Here is a 16,724-nt window from a genome sequence, read left to right as displayed (position 1 = left end):
GTCACTTTTTTACAAAACATCATTACTATAACTTTCCACAATATGGCTAAGTAAAAACATTCAATACCATAATGTTTTTAAATATTTTTAAATTATGTTTACAGTAATAATACATAAATATGCACCTCATAAAGAGATGCCATATGCGCAATACAAAGGGATATACTAATTTCATATACTAACAATTAATAAGATTAATGAATTTTTGGTACATTTAATGATGTAGTAACTAATAACAGCCCATTATACTTTCGATAATGAAGCTAATAAATATACTAATTTGACAATGAAATAAGGAGATGCAGATTAATGTAACCTATACTTAAGTTGGAATAAAAATTATTTCAAAATATATAATACCATTGAACTTTTTTATTTAGGTGCATAATTATGATAAAATTATCTTAAAAACTACAACAAACAACATAATCTAGTCGTGGTCTCTTCCATTAAACAAAGTAGTCAAATATAAATTACAAATTTCGAAAAACTTCTTTATAAACTACATTATCAGTACTATTACATTCTTCATCACTATCACCACATACCAATATTTTCAAACCTTGTCGACTGGTGACCCTTGAGATAGCAACATAAAGTTGACCATGGCTGAACACAGGTTTCTTCAAATACAAGCCCACATGTGCCAATGATTGTCCTTGACTTTTATTAATGGTCATTGCATATGAAACAACCAATGGAAATTGTCGTCTTTGAAATTTGAAAGGCAATCTTATATCAGAAGGTATCATATTGAGCCTAGGGATCAAAACTAATTGGCCAACATTGTGACCACTTAGTAATTTTCCCTCCAACATATGAGAACCCAACCTTGTAATCACAAGTCGAGTGCCATTACACAACCCATTATGATGATCAATATTTCTCAACAACATTACTGGAGTCCCAACTTTCAAGAACAATTCATGATTTGGTAAACCAGAACACTTCAAACTATTCAAAAACTCAGGAGTGTGAATATCGTTGATCAAGCTGCTACCTGAATCAGATCTGCAAGAACTGTTTGAGCTAAAGTACATTTTACCATCTCCACCCCTGAAATTAATCATGTATTCATTAATGGAATGAACTACATCTAAAGTAGGAGCAAGTATTGCCCTATTATCCAAGTAAGACAAATCAGAGTTATCACTATGGAACAACGGATATGTGCTAGATACGATAGTTCTTAACGGATCATCATTACTCTTAAGCACAATATCGTCAGGTAATCTAATCACAGAAACACCATCACCACAACTCCCAATTAATCCATCTCCAACATCAGCTATCCAACTCGAAAATTCTTCCAATTCAGTGGCCATATTCTCAGACACTTGTCGTAAACGCATATTCTTTGTCAACCTCAACACTTTGCAACTGTTCCAAAGGTAAGATGAATTGATCGTTGCATTAACTATATCATGCCTATTACCTTTAGGGATAACAGGTAATATTTGCCGAAAATCACCACCAAGTACAACAGTTTTACCACCAAATGGCACATCTAACCTTGATTCATCACGAACTCGCATTATATCACGAATACTTCTGTCTAATGCTTCAAAACAATACTTGTGCACCATAGGAGCTTCATCCCATATAATAAGCTTTGCCATCAAAATTAGCTCTGCCAACGGACTTCCTGGTTTTATATTACACATAGAATCCTCATTAATACTAATAGGAATCTTGAAACGTGAATGCGCTGTTCTTCCACCTGGCAATAACAATGAAGCAATTCCACTTGATGCAACATTCAAAACAATTTCCCCCTTTGAACGAATAGCAGCAGACAATGACTTCCATATAAAAGTTTTTCCAGTTCCTCCATACCCATACACAAAAAATATACCACCAAACTCAGATTCCACTGAAGTCATAATTGTATTGTAAACTCCATGCTGCTCATCAGTAAATTTCTCAAGATATTCAAGATGATCTTTAGCCAATTGTTCACGATCATATGCTAACTCATCATAGATCAACCTATCATTGCTCATATCCAAGAATTCCGAAGATGGAAATGGCATTGTTTCAAAATCACGCAAACTCTTACCAAGCTCACCCAATAACTTCTCAATTTCAACCAATGTAAAATTTTGAATTTCAATATCTGTAAGCTTCAAATCTACACAAAAATATTTCCAAAATAAAAGGAATTAGTTGCAAAATAATATAGAATTACATTTAATAGATATACTTATAATTCATATTATTTTAATATTTTTCATCAAAGTACACTTTTGAAACCTATCCTAAACAGACGGTACACTACATTTGCACAAAAAATATCTTTAATTACGCTACATTTTTACACACTTGCCAATAATATATATATATATATATATATATATATATATATATATATATATATATATAGGGGGTCGCGCCAATGAGACCCCCTAATTTTAATGAGATCTAGAGCACGATCTGGTGCGTTTATTTTATCAATCCTATGGCTGATATTGTATCTGGAGGGAGAATTTTTTTCACAGGTTTCGAATCCTAGAGGAACCAAAAAATTTTAAATTTTGTTATTCAACAGTTTATACTGCATTGTTCATCAGTATATACTGCCTTGTTGATCAGTATATATGTCTTATTCATTACCAATTATTTAAATTTTATTTTTCATCAGTATATACATTTTGTTCGTTAGATATACGTCTTGTTCATTAATATTATATGTCTTATTCATTATCCTCAGTGTTTCACGAAAAATAGGGGATCTCACTGGAGCGCGCCCATATATATATATATATATATATATATATATATATATATATACAAACAAATATATATACATATATTTAAATAGAAGTATTACAGGCAGACATACTTGATGAAAAATGAATTGCATATGATACTAAACTTGATACCAACAAATATTATTTAGCTTACTAAATAATAAAATATTATAATATATATTTTTTACAATCACCATATATATCCCTATTTTTAATTAATGCGTTCACTTATAGATCAATTTTAAATGATTGAATTATGTTTCAATATTTTTAAAATATGGAATTCTATTTATGCTATCAAATTATATATCAATAGTTTAATTATTCCACTTTTATAAGTCATTTTTCAATATATAATATAAAAACATACCATATATTTTCAATGTATATACATTCACATATTCATATAAATTTACTCATTATTATCACAAAAGGAGTGCTTTAACTAATAACAAAGCATCATAAAAACATACCTGGATATCGTAATACCAATCTCTGTTGATATAAGATATCATCGCCTAATAAATTCCAAGTACTGCTCCACACATTTTCAGGCCGACTCATGGAACTTGAAGTAAGCAACGTCACAAATAACCTTCTCAAAGATGAAGCAGAAGCCCAATTACTTGCTTCAACAATCCCATCAATATATTCTTTATCATCTTCTAACAAACCCAAAGCATAGCAAGCCTCACGAAATGTTGAATATTGTACACCATTTACACATCTAATATCCTCATAAGAAGTCGCACCTCGAACAATATTCAACAAACATCTTAAGTAAAATGATTCACCCGAACCTGGTGGAACATAATACAATCTACCTATAGAAACTCCTTGTTTCCTTGGTTCCCATCTCCGATGATTTTCCGTAATTTTCCAAACAAATTTTGTAGGAAATTCAGGATATGTAAACTCCTTAGCTTCTGCATACATTTTGTTTGCTTCAAACCAACCTAAGAACATACTTTCATGAATAGTTTCCCTATTCAAAATATTTTCAAGCCGATCTGCCTCTGAAAATATAACCGCATGCTCACCAGGTAAATGGTAACTCAATCTCTCCACAGAAGGTTTTTTGTATTGGATTTCAAATCCAAATACTCTCCAAGCAGCTTCACATGGTGAGATGTATCTACAATCATAATACTGATTCACCTCATCTATGCCCCTCCCTTCATCATCTTCTTCGCTTGAATTATAAAATGATGCAGTAACACGATCATTGCCTTTATTAATATACTTGAATAAATACTTGATCGATCGTGATTGATTACACCATTCTACATTAATATGAGCACCATACTTCAAAAGCAAACCACGATTGTGAGGCACAACATATCTATTGTCCAAAGATATACCATTCTTCAATATAACGCGCCCATTATTCCGCCTTCTATATACAGGATATCCGTCATCATCAACAGTTGTTGCATCAACATATTTCTTTGGAAAATACTTCGTACAACGACCATTCATCATACACGGCGATGAAATTCTGAGGGCACCACATGGACCATGAACCATGAATTCTTTAACAGCTTCATAATATTGAGCATCATCTATTGGATCTGGAATTTCCGCTGAAATGATCTTATCTATATCTTCAGCATCAGGATGTTTATCCTCTTTTGCCATAAATAGCAAAATATGCGCATGTGGCAATCCTCGTTTTTGGAATTCAATTGTGTAAACAACTAAGAAAAGAAAGTTTAATTTAGAATATATATTGAATTCATGAAAATATATGTATAAAGAAAATAATCTATATAAATACCTGCTCGGACCACACCGAATACTCGATCATTGCGAACACTATGAATTAGATTGTCTAACTTTATTTTGAAAACTCTGGAAACTATATCGGGCCGATCCTCTGACTTTAGACCTTTAGCATCAAGATATCTAACTAACTCTGGCCACTTTGGATTGCAAGTAAAAGTGATAAACAAATCCGGATATCCAGCCCAACTACAAATAGTCATAGCATCTTGGTAATTTTGAATCATATATCGTGCACCACCAATGAAAGAAGACGGCAAAATCACTCGTTTTCCCTGCATAGCTGGATCCCTCTCACCTCGTATCAAAGCATCTGCTAAACCTTTATACATATCACATCGCAATTTATTTTGATTATAACGAAAAAAGTTCAATCTACCAGCTTCCACCATAGTGTAACTATCAACAATAAACTGCTGAAACAAACGTCGACAATAGAACAATATAGAAAATTCTCCACGTCTTTCATGCAATCGATAGGCCAAAAATTCCTTCACACTTATTTTCTTCCGCGAAAATTTGCTTTCTTCAACACCCTTTGCAAATGGAATGTCACATTTATACCCATCTTCTCCATATGGAAACAACAATGGATATTGTAATGCAAGATACGATGGATGAAGCTCATTAATTCGTTTCAATTTTCCACTCTTGAACTCAATAACAATATCTCTATTGCCCATTGAATCATCTATGTCTCCAACAATAAGTGCAGCTACTTCGGACGTAGACGGCAAATTATAAGTTCGAGCATCTTTCCCTCTTTCACTAATCAATCTCAATTTCACATCTGGCTGGATTGCATCCCTTAATCGATCCTTAGCCATCCTAAATGACTTCGCCAACACATTTTGTTCATCAAGCATTGCTTGCAAATCACGCACAATTTCAGTATGTAATTCATTAAAATTTCCAACATCCCTGAAACAATATTAAAATACTATAAATATAAAGTAATTACATGTATAAAATATTGTAAAAAAAAAAACCACAAATGAAATAAATTACCTCACTGAAAGTATTCTATTGTGAACTTCATTATCTGTGTCATAGATATACAACTGCGCAAACTTTGGAGGACAACCTTCCATAGGCATCAAACTACCAATGAGATGATAGTTTTGCCCATGCAATCGAAAAATCGGAGGGGTATTGCCTTGATTTATCGAGTGATCAATTTTACCACCCATTGATGTGAATCCAAACATATTATTATAAGATCTAATATTTTGGAGATAATGCTTACTTTTGGCATTATTTCCAAAAATAAGATCATATAATACTTTTGGCGGACACATAGCTTTTGGAAGTTCAATTTTTCCATGCATGCAACACAATGAATATTTCGGTTTTGTAGAATTAACAGTCTTCGCCAATCTTTCTTCATACCAAAAAAATGCAAAACAATGTTCACATTCATGAACAACATCTCCAATATCCCAATATTCTGAAGAAAAAAAAAATCAAAATATATTTGTCAATATAAATAACTCGAAAGTACAAAAATAAGTTAAAAGAAAATGCAAAGCACTATCATACTTATTTTCAAAAAGCAACTAAAATATAAGTACCCAATCGGTAAAAAAACTTCTACTCAAATAGCATTCACTAAATTATTCATACAATGTATGCTATCATTCATATATTTTAAAAAAACTATGTACTTACTTATTGTAAACATATTTGAATTTCATAAGTTGTACTCCTTAATATAAAGAATTACCTAAAAATATAATACACTTGCTTAATATGTTCACAGTAAGCAAAATTGGAATCCTTTCAAAGACTTGCAATAGTATTACACAAAAATAACTAACATAATATAAATATAAATTAAAATTTTAACACACACACACACACACACACACACACACACACATATATATATATATATATATATATATATATATAAATTACTTTTGAGGCATTAAAGAATTACTACTAAACAATGTAAACTATATATAAAACATGATAGAAACATAACATATATAAAAAATTAATCGATAAATATATATAAACTCACAAATTATAGGAAACATATGTTCTTTATATATATATATATATATATATATATATATATATATATTCATTTGTAAACAACACAACACTTATAAAATTAAATATTAATTGACATGTATATATAGATAACATCATTATAAATTTATACTACTAAACAATAACTAATCACCTTGACTTTCAACTTTCTTCTTCTTGCGACGATCAATAATGGAATTATCACTTGGAGATGAAGATACACAAAAAGATCTCTTTTGCTTTTTAAATTTATCAATAATGATAAATTTCGAACCATTGTCTTCAAAATCAACAACACTATCTACATTCTCCACAACATTTGAAGAGATAGACCTTTCAACATCTACAAATAATGACAACACAAAATAAGAATTTTATAAGTTAATCGCTTTAAATTTAACACTGAAGTATACATATTTTAGCAAATCTGGCATAAAAATATAATATAGAATAGTTGAATATATCAAGAATTTTCGACATAAATTTATTAAAATTAAAAAGTCTGTTATTCATTTTCACAGACACACACAAACACAAAATAATATAATAAACCCTAATTAACTAAAACTTGTTTTTCATAGTGATTGGACAATATACATATAAGTATACTGTATAAAAAATTATAGTATAATAGTTTGATATGCGTGTATATATATATATATATATATATATATATATATATATATATATATATATATACACACTCAATTTAATGTCACATTTGAATTATCAGTTTAACTTTGTTGTATATAAATTACATAGTTTCATATATGTGTATCAATACTTATGTTGTTTCTAATTATTTTTTAAATGATAATACTTCTGCTATTTTTGATTAAGTTGTTGTTCATAATAGATAGTTACGTATATTGGAATTGAACAAATAATGCAAAATATTCAATAATCCACGTATTTTCATACGAATCAACAACTCACATTAATATGATAATTTTGAACACAGTGTTTGATATATAAATTGAGATAAATGGTGATAAATAAAACTAAGATAAATAATACCTAGCTAAATAATATCAGGGGAGGAGATATTAAATTTTTTAGTGGAACAATGATATAAGAGCAGGCCTCTCGCTTAATGCGGGCCTTCTTATTTAACAAACAAAAAATAGAAGCAATATAATAGAAAAAAGATGATAATCCAAACAAATGACCCAAACTAAAAATAATAATTTTGGACATGAATTAAATAAATTAACGCCATGATTTTTCATATATGAAGCCCATCAGGCTTATTATTCTCGAACCCACTACAATCTAATATCCTATCATTCTTATTACCACAAAAAACTATAAATTATAATTATCTTATATGGCTGCCAACTACCACAACAACTAAATTTATTATGCCATAAAGATACAATAATATAAATAGAGAGAACTTCATTTCTAGGGTTTCAAGTCCACCTTCATTCTAAAGGTTAGGAGGCGCCGCTTCACTCTAGAATTCTAGAGTCTTCTCTCTAAATTCTTACCCTAATTCCATACCCCGCATATCCCATCCTTCTCCACATCCAAATCTGAAAACTATTCCACAATACCATCCACAAACTTCAATTACAGCTACACAACTACCAATTTTTTGATCCAAATCCCTTCGAAAACTTAGAAATCTCGCTTATTCAGTGTGTACAAATACAGAGCCTAAAACTCACAACATCTGAAAGTCTCTCGCAAGTGCAGCCACGCCTACCGACACTACATGCACAATTGGTGAAGCCAAGAACCAGAAACGCCGAATCCTTTCAGATCCGAAGAGTATGAGCAAAAAGGTACAAATACCGAGATTTCTTAACCCTTACTTTAGACTTACACTAAAGTTTCAAAATTAACTAACACCAAAACACGAATCCTTTTCAGATTTGAAGACGCTGATTTAAAAATTTCAGAGCCCCCAGTTCGATCTACAGGAAGGAACAATTACCTATGGAATGGCTTTATAAGAAGGCCAAAGAGGTAGTAATTTATAGCTCAATATATTCATCAATAAATTGTATTACCAGAAATTCGATACTTACTAACTAAATGTCCTTCCAAACAGTTTAAGCACAATTTTCATGTACAAAAATCCGCCAAAAAAAGATAAGTATCTTACCTCCTGTGTACTTAATTTCTTTGTTGTATATTTTTCACTTTATCTAAGACATTCCTTACTAATACTCAAACTTATGTGATTTTCTTACAGAAATGTAAAAAATAATGGAGAGCAAAAAACAGAAACGTGAAGATCTACTGAAGTTTATTATGCAGATAAAAACTTCACTGTCTACTCAAGATCTACAGCAAAAATGAAGAACCAATATCAAGATAAGAACTCATTTTCATACATTATTCACAAAGATAGAAATATAATAAATACCAGTAGAATTTTCTGCATTTGATCTGACGCCAGTAATCTTCAACGATTTTGTTAGCTTTCTCATTTAGAATCACCTGTAAAATATGTGAAAAAATTAGTAAAAATTTATAAAAAAAAATTCCTCAATAAAAAAACTCGTATAAAAAAAAGGTGAAGAATAATATAATCACTTTCACAACAAAAATGGTTAAAAGTAAAGAAACTTCAACTTTACTGTTCTTGAGTAATATAAGCTTCTGAGATTTGCTAATATGAGCACTGTAAGTGAATCTGCAGATGAGAAAAAATGAGCCTTTATTACAAAACTTATTTATATAAAAGTTAATTAGCTAATATCCAGTGGTTATTAACCTGCAAGTATTCAAATGTCAAGACAGTACAGATAATACCTCCTCACAGTTCCTAGGAAATAACAACACATGCTAACTTTTTTCCTAAGCGAGGCGCATGGAGTGTGGGCTTAATTAATAAAATATTATTAATTAAGTGTGAGGCAAATTAGTGTGGTGTGCAGGAGGTATACAGCTGTATATCATTTATTCTAAAATATTAGGATATTCCACTATTCTAATAAAATATTATTAATTAAGAGTGAGGCAAATTAGTGTGGTGTGCAGGAGGTATACAGCTCATTTATTCTAAAATATTAGGATATTCTAGTACTATATGAACTAATCTATTAAATATTAATTTATATACAAATTAGTGAATTACCCATTATCTAAATTCTAGAAGTCAGTTCGTCACTTACCTTAGGTAAATATATTAGAATTTTTTAGGCTTTACTGCGCCTCGCCTACGAAAAGCCCGCCCCTGCGCTTAAAGCCCTGCGCCTAGGCTCCGAGGCATGTTTGCGCCTCATGCGCCTCGGGCTTTTTAAAACCCAGATCAGACTTATACTCACATATATATATACATAATAGAATTTTATAAATTTTAATATTATATTCATAAAACTAAATTTATATATCTTATGTGACATTTTGGGAATTTTGGGTTCCTTTTTATATTTTTCAATATTGAGTTCATTGAATTCTCACTTTCATAATACAGAAATTTTAACTTTATGTAAAGTTTCATTAGTATTGAGTTCATTGAATCCTCACTTTCATATTTCTCAATTTTGAGTTCATTAGTATCTTAAACCATAGATATCTTTAAATTTATGAAAAGTTTACTGTGTTGAAAGTACAGCCCATATACTTATGATCTACCCATAAATATCTCTATCTCCTATTTTACTGATTTATATGCTTAAAAATACAGGTCATATACTGATGTTGTGGCTCCAAGATCAAAACACCATACAAAATCCTTATGAAATATTGTGGCTACTATGCATAAGGTAACATCACCTTACTTGTAAATTATGTTAGACTTTGAATGGAGTGTGATCTGCCTGGTGATCACGGAGATGGCCTGCCTGGTGGTCAATTATGTGATTATTTTTTTCAAATTTAATGGAGTAGCCCTGCCTGGTGGTCAATTATGTGATTTTTTTTTCAAATTTAATGGAGTAGACCTGCCCGGTGGTCATTTGTTTATGTTTGATAACATAAATATTAAACATAGACACTGAATGACATTTAACGAAAAAATAAAACTACATCTGCATTAAATCATATGATATCAGCTTCAAATACACAAGAAATAGTAATTAAATTCACACTTCAAAAAAACAAATTCAGTTTACATTAAATTAATATAAACTGAAGAGGTAATTCATATAAGATTATAATTTCTGTATTTGAAAAAAAAAGATCATATTTTTTATATGATATCCTATATTAGATATAAGACTTCTTAATAACTTGAATTGAAAATATTTTTAATGATATATTTATTTTCAAAAACTTGAAATGAGTTAAGAAATTACTGAATAGATGTTTTTAATTCCCTGTTACTATCTATTTATGTAATAACTCAACGTTAATACATTATTTTCTTTGTTACTTTCGTTTTTCTTTTTCTCAATAAAATTTCAATTCAGCAACTCAACGTTAATACATTATAACATCAGTTTGATAACATAAATATTTAAAATACAATATCTGCATTAATTATAGTATCTCTGCATGTAAAATATTGTCTCTGTTAAAAAAATATGTACATTAAATATGAAACTTGTAATAATAAAAAAAATCGAATACAATCCAAACTTCAAATCTCATAATTAAAAAATAAATCTATAGGTGCATTAAATATCAAACTTTCAAATATATAAAAGCTGTAATTAATACTTTGGAAAATAAGATTCATGGTCAAGAGAAATTTGATGTAAATTGAATATGTAACTCATATAGGATTGTACTTTCTATCTATTAAACCACAGTAAATAGATATAGTACAAATTATTAACTTTGACTTACACCAGTAAAGTAAATTAGTATAAGTTAATATTTAGTTAAGTTCATAGGCCTGTAACATAAAACTGAAATAATTATAGCATATATACAATATTATAATTCTTAGCAAATTATGTACTTTAGTTAATGATGCTGGTTAAACATGATTATAAATGTATAGAAATAACATTTAAAACTAAATCACATTTACCAGATAAAACTAAATAGTTACTACCAACACAAACTGGCAAATTCATACATAAGGTCATGCAGATTAAACAAAATAATTACTACCAACACAAACTGCTAGATTCATACATAAGGTCATCTAAATCTATTGACTGCAAATTATATGATGCTTACTCAAGTAAGCATCAATATTTGCAATCAAACCAAAACTAACATAACAAAAGTACTGCAACATAGAGTTTGTAATAGAAATAACAGTTAAGATGACCATTCCTACTTAGAACCTTAGACAGATCAGTTCAAAAAACAAAAGGATTTGCTTCGTCAATTCTTTTCAATCTTCACTTTCACAGCTCTCGCCTTCTTCTTCCTATCATTTTCTTCATTTGTGAAATCATCCAACAGCTTCCTCTTCACAGATTCATGGCACTTAGGTTCCTTAATAATCTTCGATGATGCATCACTCCCAGTCTGTGTAACCTTCTTTGGGGTGATCATCCCATCTTCACAATCCTATTTCAGTAAACAATAAAAAATGTTAAAGTAACTAAACACTAATTTAAAGTACAAATATTAATATTCATAAATCATACAATACCTTCCCAAAAACTGTAGCCATTGAAACATCAGTGTTATGTGATAAGGACTCACAATCTTCCAAGTAACCTTTGTCAAACAAATTCTCTGCAGATGCAGACATCCCACAAATATCAGCCTTAGTTAGCAGCTTCCTCTTCACTAATTCATGGCAATTAGGTTCCTTAATAATCTTCAATGATGCAGCACTCTGGGTTAATGTTTCACCCTTTGGGGTGATCATCCCATCACCATCCTATTTCAGTAAACAATAAATAATTTTAAAGTAACTAAACACTAATTAAAAAGTACAAATACTGATATGCATAAATCATGCAATACCTTCCCGAAAGCTGACATTGAAACCTCAGCAAGTGAAACATTCATGGGGGTGCTCAACCCATCTCCATAATCCTATTTAAGGAAATGAAATACATTTCAATGTCTAAACCAATTGTAAAAAACACAACAATTAATATACACAAGTATACAATACCTTCCCAAGCTCTTCAGCAGCTGATATATCTGTAATTTGGGAAATCTTTGATAAAACATGCGACTCTGCAAGTGAAACAGTCATGGGGGTGCTTTTCCCATCTCCATAATCCTATTTAAGTAAATGAAATTAGGTTTCAGTGACTAAACCAATTGTAAGAAACACAACAATTTAAATACACAAGTACACAATACCTTTCCAAGGTCTCCAGCCATTGTTATATCTGAAATTTGAGATAAAGACTCACACTGCTCTAAATAACCTTTGTCAGACAAATCCTCCAGGGTCGCAGAAAGCCCACAAACATCGTTCTCTTTCCAGAAATGATTAATGACCAGTTGGTCAGTGCAAACTTTAGTAACTGTGTATGGCTTATCCTCCACAAAAGATGCTTCTGATCTCATCTGTATCTTAAACATAACAACTCGTTCATTCAAAGCTACATCAATCTCCTTTGGAACAATCTTGGCATCAGCTGCCTCTTTGTCATTCATTGATATTTGCACAGCTTTTTTCCCAACCAAGGCCACAGCCTCCTTATCCCACACCAATAAAGAAGCATTATTGGTACAATCAACCACATTCAAAATCAGTTGATACCTATAATAGATATAAATCACATATGAAAAATTTAATAAACTTGTACAATACATCCTATTAAATCATATTGAATAAATTAAATACTAATGGCATTTAATATACTTAACCTCTTATTAACTACTCCATCATATTTGTCACAGTTACCACAATAAAATCTTCCAGTTTTCTTTTCCACTTTTCTTGTGCATTTTCTGCAAGCGTTATAACACCATTGTGCATAACAGTCAACATTGTCTATTTTGGCACAGATCCAATGCTCCCCATCCTGCCAAAAATCATAACAAAGAAACTGTTCTTTTGTTAAAACACATAATCTTTCCTAAATTTACTCTTCTTAGCTATTAAATGCATTACCTCAACTGTGAAAATATCATCGAGCGTTTTAACAACTATGTTTCCATTGAAGAAATCATCAGTTTGAACAACACTTTTTTCAAATGATAATTCAAGCCTGGCTGAAAATGACTGATTCCCAATGATCCTACACATAAACAACACATTACTAAAGAAAAACAACAATTATAAAATGCATATCAACACTACACAATCATGAAACACTTACTGCTTCCTAAAATCTTCTATTTCGGGAATATCAGAATTTAGAAAAATCTGAGAAGCATTGTAAGATGTGCATGCTCGCATCTCACCTACATACAATCAAAGTTAGCTATTAATATTATCCACAACATACAACCTGAAAAAATCAAACAAAATTCATACCACGATAAAAGTTAGGGCGACAAAGCTGAATAATAATAATCTGAACCCTTGTGTCTGCAGCATCAGCTTGATTGAGGAACATATCAACATAGTCCTCCCATAGAGTGCAGTAGATTTGATTGTGGCTGTTAAATAAAATCATATTATAATAACAAAAAACCTACATAATGATTATACTGTGAAAACTTAAATAAAGATTAACATATACTTTTGATCCTCCAACTTTAATTCAACCATTTTTGACTCGGAGTCATTCTTCACAAACCCTTTCCCTGCTATCACTCCAATAACATCTACAAAATAATCCAAGGTTACCAAACTGCACATTGTAGTACCAATAAACCCACAAATACCAAAAAAATAAAACACATACCAAACATTCCTACTGAATCAGTAGTCTGAATTGAAGAAATATCCTCAAATGATTTGAATGAGAACTTATAGTTTGGAAAACACTTTGGAAATACTTCCGAAATCATGGTTTTTGGCGTGAGTTCAAGACGATGCACATGATCTGTCACCTTCCACTTCGTACCATTTCTCTTGACCATGAAATTCATTATTTGATAAACCAAACCTTCTTTAAGTTTGTTTCCAAACATTTTGGTTAGTTTGTTTGGCACACTCAATTGTATCCGTGTTCCCTACAAATATATTAACATGTGAATTGTTATGCAACAGGAATGCACTGATTTGCACTGATTCAGGTAAAGGACAACACTGTACTGCATATTTTATTGGTAAGCAGGGAAGTATTTTCATAGACATACGAAAAAAGTTTTTTTTTTTAAATGAAGGGAAGTATTTGCAGGGAAGTATTGGTAAGCATATTAGTATTTATTGGTAAGCAGGTGGGTATTTGCATAAAAATGAACAGGCATATATCTTACATAATTTTTTTTAATATAATACTATTTTGTAATAAATTAACAAAATTACACACACACTACAAAAACATGTTCATCATGCACAACACATTCAAATATAACAGTTTGGACAATATTTTTATAAATGAACATGCATATATCTTTCATAGTTTTTTTTAATATAATACTATTTTGTAATAAATTATCTGATACCAAATACAATTACACACACACACTACAAAAACCTGTTCATCATGCACAACACACTCAAATATAACAGTTTGAACAATATTTTTATAAATGAACATGCATATATCTTTCATAGTTTTTTTTAATATAATATTTTTTTGTAATAAATTATGTGATACCAAATACAATTACACACACACACTACAAAAACCTGTTCATCATGCACAACACACTCAATTCGAATTATTTCGGACTTTGAGCCAGCAACGTATCTATTGTACACTCGCACACAGCGCACTTTTATGGCTTGAGTTGTTTTATTTGTCACCAGTGCATCAATATTGGTGTACAGGGGAGCCATCTTCAACTTTTTTCTAAAATCATTTAAAAAAATTAAACAAATATTAGATCCTTTTTTGGTTCCTTAAAAATGTGATACGAAAAATTATATCTTAGCATATAAACATTCTAACATGGAAAAAATGATTACATATCACTTTATGAAAATTCTTTCTGCAATAACGCAAAGTACTTTATTTTTGTACAAATGATCATGTATTCAACTTTGTCATTGCAGAATAGCTTAGCCATTTCCAAACAAACATCTTTTTGAAAAAGCAAACAAAAAGTTTTCAAGTAGACAAAGAAAAAGAAATTTTTGAAAAGTAGTAAAGATAGAAAAATGAGCATACAGAATATTCATTATAGAAAATCAAACAAAAAGTTTTCAAATAGACAACAAAAAGAATTTTTCGAAATGCAGTGAAGTTTGAAAAATCAGCATAAAGAATATTCATCATTCTCACTGCCACTTATCAGTGGAATAGCTCTTTCCATGGAAAGGCTCTCTGCAGCAATATTGAGAAATGATTAAAAATGAAACAAATAGAAATTTTTGAAGATTTTTGAAGAAGACAAGAGAATCTTTAAAGTACGAAATCAGATAAATCATCTCATTGCCACTTATAAGTGGAATAACTCTTTCCATGGAAAGGCTCTCTGCAGCAATTAGAGAAATGATTCAAAAGGAAACATATAGAAATTTTCGAAGAAGACAAAAGAATATTGCAAGTGCGAAATCAGATAATTTTTTTGGAAAAAAGAAGGATGAGAAATATTACAAATGTTAAATCCCAGAAGTTAAGTGTGAAGAATTAGAAGATAATGAAGTGGTATTTATAGAATTTCGAAAACAGTTGGCTGAAAAGAAATTTGGGCTCCAAATTTCAAATTCAAAATCGTGCTGATGTTGGAGCCAAAATGCAGACCCTCTCTTAATCCAGTGCACGATAATCAAGCAAAATCCATTGGGCTGATTGGCGGGAAATGGCTGCTGAAATTTGGGCTCCAAATTTCAAATTCAAAATCGTGCTGATGTTGGAGCCAAAATGCAGACCCTCTCTTAATCCAGTGCACGATAATCAAGCAAAATCCATTGGGCTAAAGGCTGGGCTGATTGGCGGGAAATGGCTGCTGCAGAAAACTCTGCTTTTATATTAGTATAGATGTGCTGACCGAGTCGGAAAAAAATAAATAAAATTTCAAAAAATCACCAAATTAATTATAAAATTTTATTAATAATGTAAAAAATTATGTGTATATATGTCCTCATCACTCTTATCTTTAGAGCATCTAAATTGTTTTGGTTTTTGGTGGATCGCAGATTGTGAATGTTGGTGCGGAGCCCTCGCTGTCAGTCACGTTTCTTAATTTAATTAAATAAATCCAGAAAAACTAAGTCGAATATTATCTAAGAGCGGAAAATTTTCTCTTATAGGATGTCCTCCCTCCGTCCCAGGCCAA

General features: G+C 30.6%; 2 protein-coding genes and 1 long non-coding RNA gene across 7 annotated transcripts; 1 reads left to right on the top strand and 2 right to left on the bottom strand.

Moving 5' to 3' along the window:
• Positions 1-427: 427 nt before the first annotated feature.
• On the bottom strand, positions 428-9,285 carry LOC130985214 (uncharacterized). 4 transcript variants are annotated; one of them, XM_057908048.1, is made up of 7 exons: positions 9,155-9,285; positions 8,941-9,014; positions 6,721-6,909; positions 5,541-5,979; positions 4,528-5,453; positions 3,224-4,447; positions 428-2,131 (listed from the first exon to the last, which is right to left on the bottom strand). In XM_057908048.1, the coding sequence occupies exons 2-7, from the start codon at positions 9,002-9,004 to the stop codon at positions 474-476; spliced, it is 4,500 nt and encodes a 1,499-aa protein (XP_057764031.1). In that variant the 5' UTR covers positions 9,005-9,014; positions 9,155-9,285; the 3' UTR covers positions 428-473. The 4 variants fall into 4 exon arrangements, with proteins under 4 accessions (XP_057764031.1, XP_057764032.1, XP_057764033.1 ...); XM_057908049.1 differs by having other exon boundaries at positions 9,150-9,261; XM_057908050.1 differs by having other exon boundaries at positions 9,111-9,237.
• LOC130985216 (uncharacterized) lies at positions 7,611-14,937 on the top strand. Its single transcript, XR_009088922.1, has 4 exons — positions 7,611-8,353; positions 8,442-8,537; positions 8,623-10,285; positions 14,548-14,937. It is a non-coding gene; the product is annotated as an uncharacterized LOC130985216 (long non-coding RNA).
• LOC130985215 (uncharacterized) lies at positions 11,554-15,831 on the bottom strand. Of its 2 annotated transcripts, none has more exons than XM_057908051.1 (12): positions 15,133-15,831; positions 14,240-14,510; positions 14,075-14,159; positions 13,867-13,991; positions 13,709-13,793; positions 13,501-13,627; positions 13,254-13,435; positions 12,741-13,146; positions 12,547-12,657; positions 12,393-12,464; positions 12,073-12,306; positions 11,554-11,987 (listed from the first exon to the last, which is right to left on the bottom strand). In XM_057908051.1, exons 1-12 carry the CDS (start codon positions 15,280-15,282, stop codon positions 11,799-11,801), a joined length of 2,037 nt encoding a protein of 678 aa, XP_057764034.1. In that variant the 5' UTR covers positions 15,283-15,831; the 3' UTR covers positions 11,554-11,798. The 2 variants fall into 2 exon arrangements, with proteins under 2 accessions (XP_057764034.1, XP_057764035.1); XM_057908052.1 differs by having other exon boundaries at positions 13,254-13,411.
• Positions 15,832-16,724: the final 893 nt, after the last annotated feature.

Source organism: Salvia miltiorrhiza, chromosome 5, assembly GCF_028751815.1.
Source record: "Salvia miltiorrhiza cultivar Shanhuang (shh) chromosome 5, IMPLAD_Smil_shh, whole genome shotgun sequence".
Lineage (NCBI taxonomy): Eukaryota > Viridiplantae > Streptophyta > Magnoliopsida > Lamiales > Lamiaceae > Salvia > Salvia miltiorrhiza.
The sequence above is the reverse complement of the archived record's forward strand: the minus strand, read 5'-3'. Positions and strand labels throughout refer to the sequence as shown.

What these genes read in the sequence shown, in the direction of transcription:
- LOC130985214 (XM_057908048.1), bottom strand. Translation starts at nt 9,004, where the DNA reads ATGAGAAAGCTAACAAAATCGTTGAAGATTACTGGCGTCAGATCAAAT. An exon ending in GAAGAAAGTTGAAAGTCAAG is followed by an intron (nt 5,980 to 6,720) that starts GTGATTAGTTAT and finishes TTTTTTCTTCAG; the next exon opens with AATATTGGGATATTGGAGAT. An exon ending in AATAGAATACTTTCAGTGAG is followed by an intron (nt 5,454 to 5,540) that starts GTAATTTATTTC and finishes ATATTGTTTCAG; the next exon opens with GGATGTTGGAAATTTTAATG.
- LOC130985215 (XM_057908051.1), bottom strand. Translation starts at nt 15,282, where the DNA reads ATGGCTCCCCTGTACACCAATATTGATGCACTGGTGACAAATAAAACA. An exon ending in ATGATATTTTCACAGTTGAG is followed by an intron (nt 13,436 to 13,500) that starts GTAATGCATTTA and finishes ACAAAAGAACAG; the next exon opens with TTTCTTTGTTATGATTTTTG. An exon ending in CAATGTCAGCTTTCGGGAAG is followed by an intron (nt 12,307 to 12,392) that starts GTATTGCATGAT and finishes TTACTGAAATAG; the next exon opens with GATGGTGATGGGATGATCAC.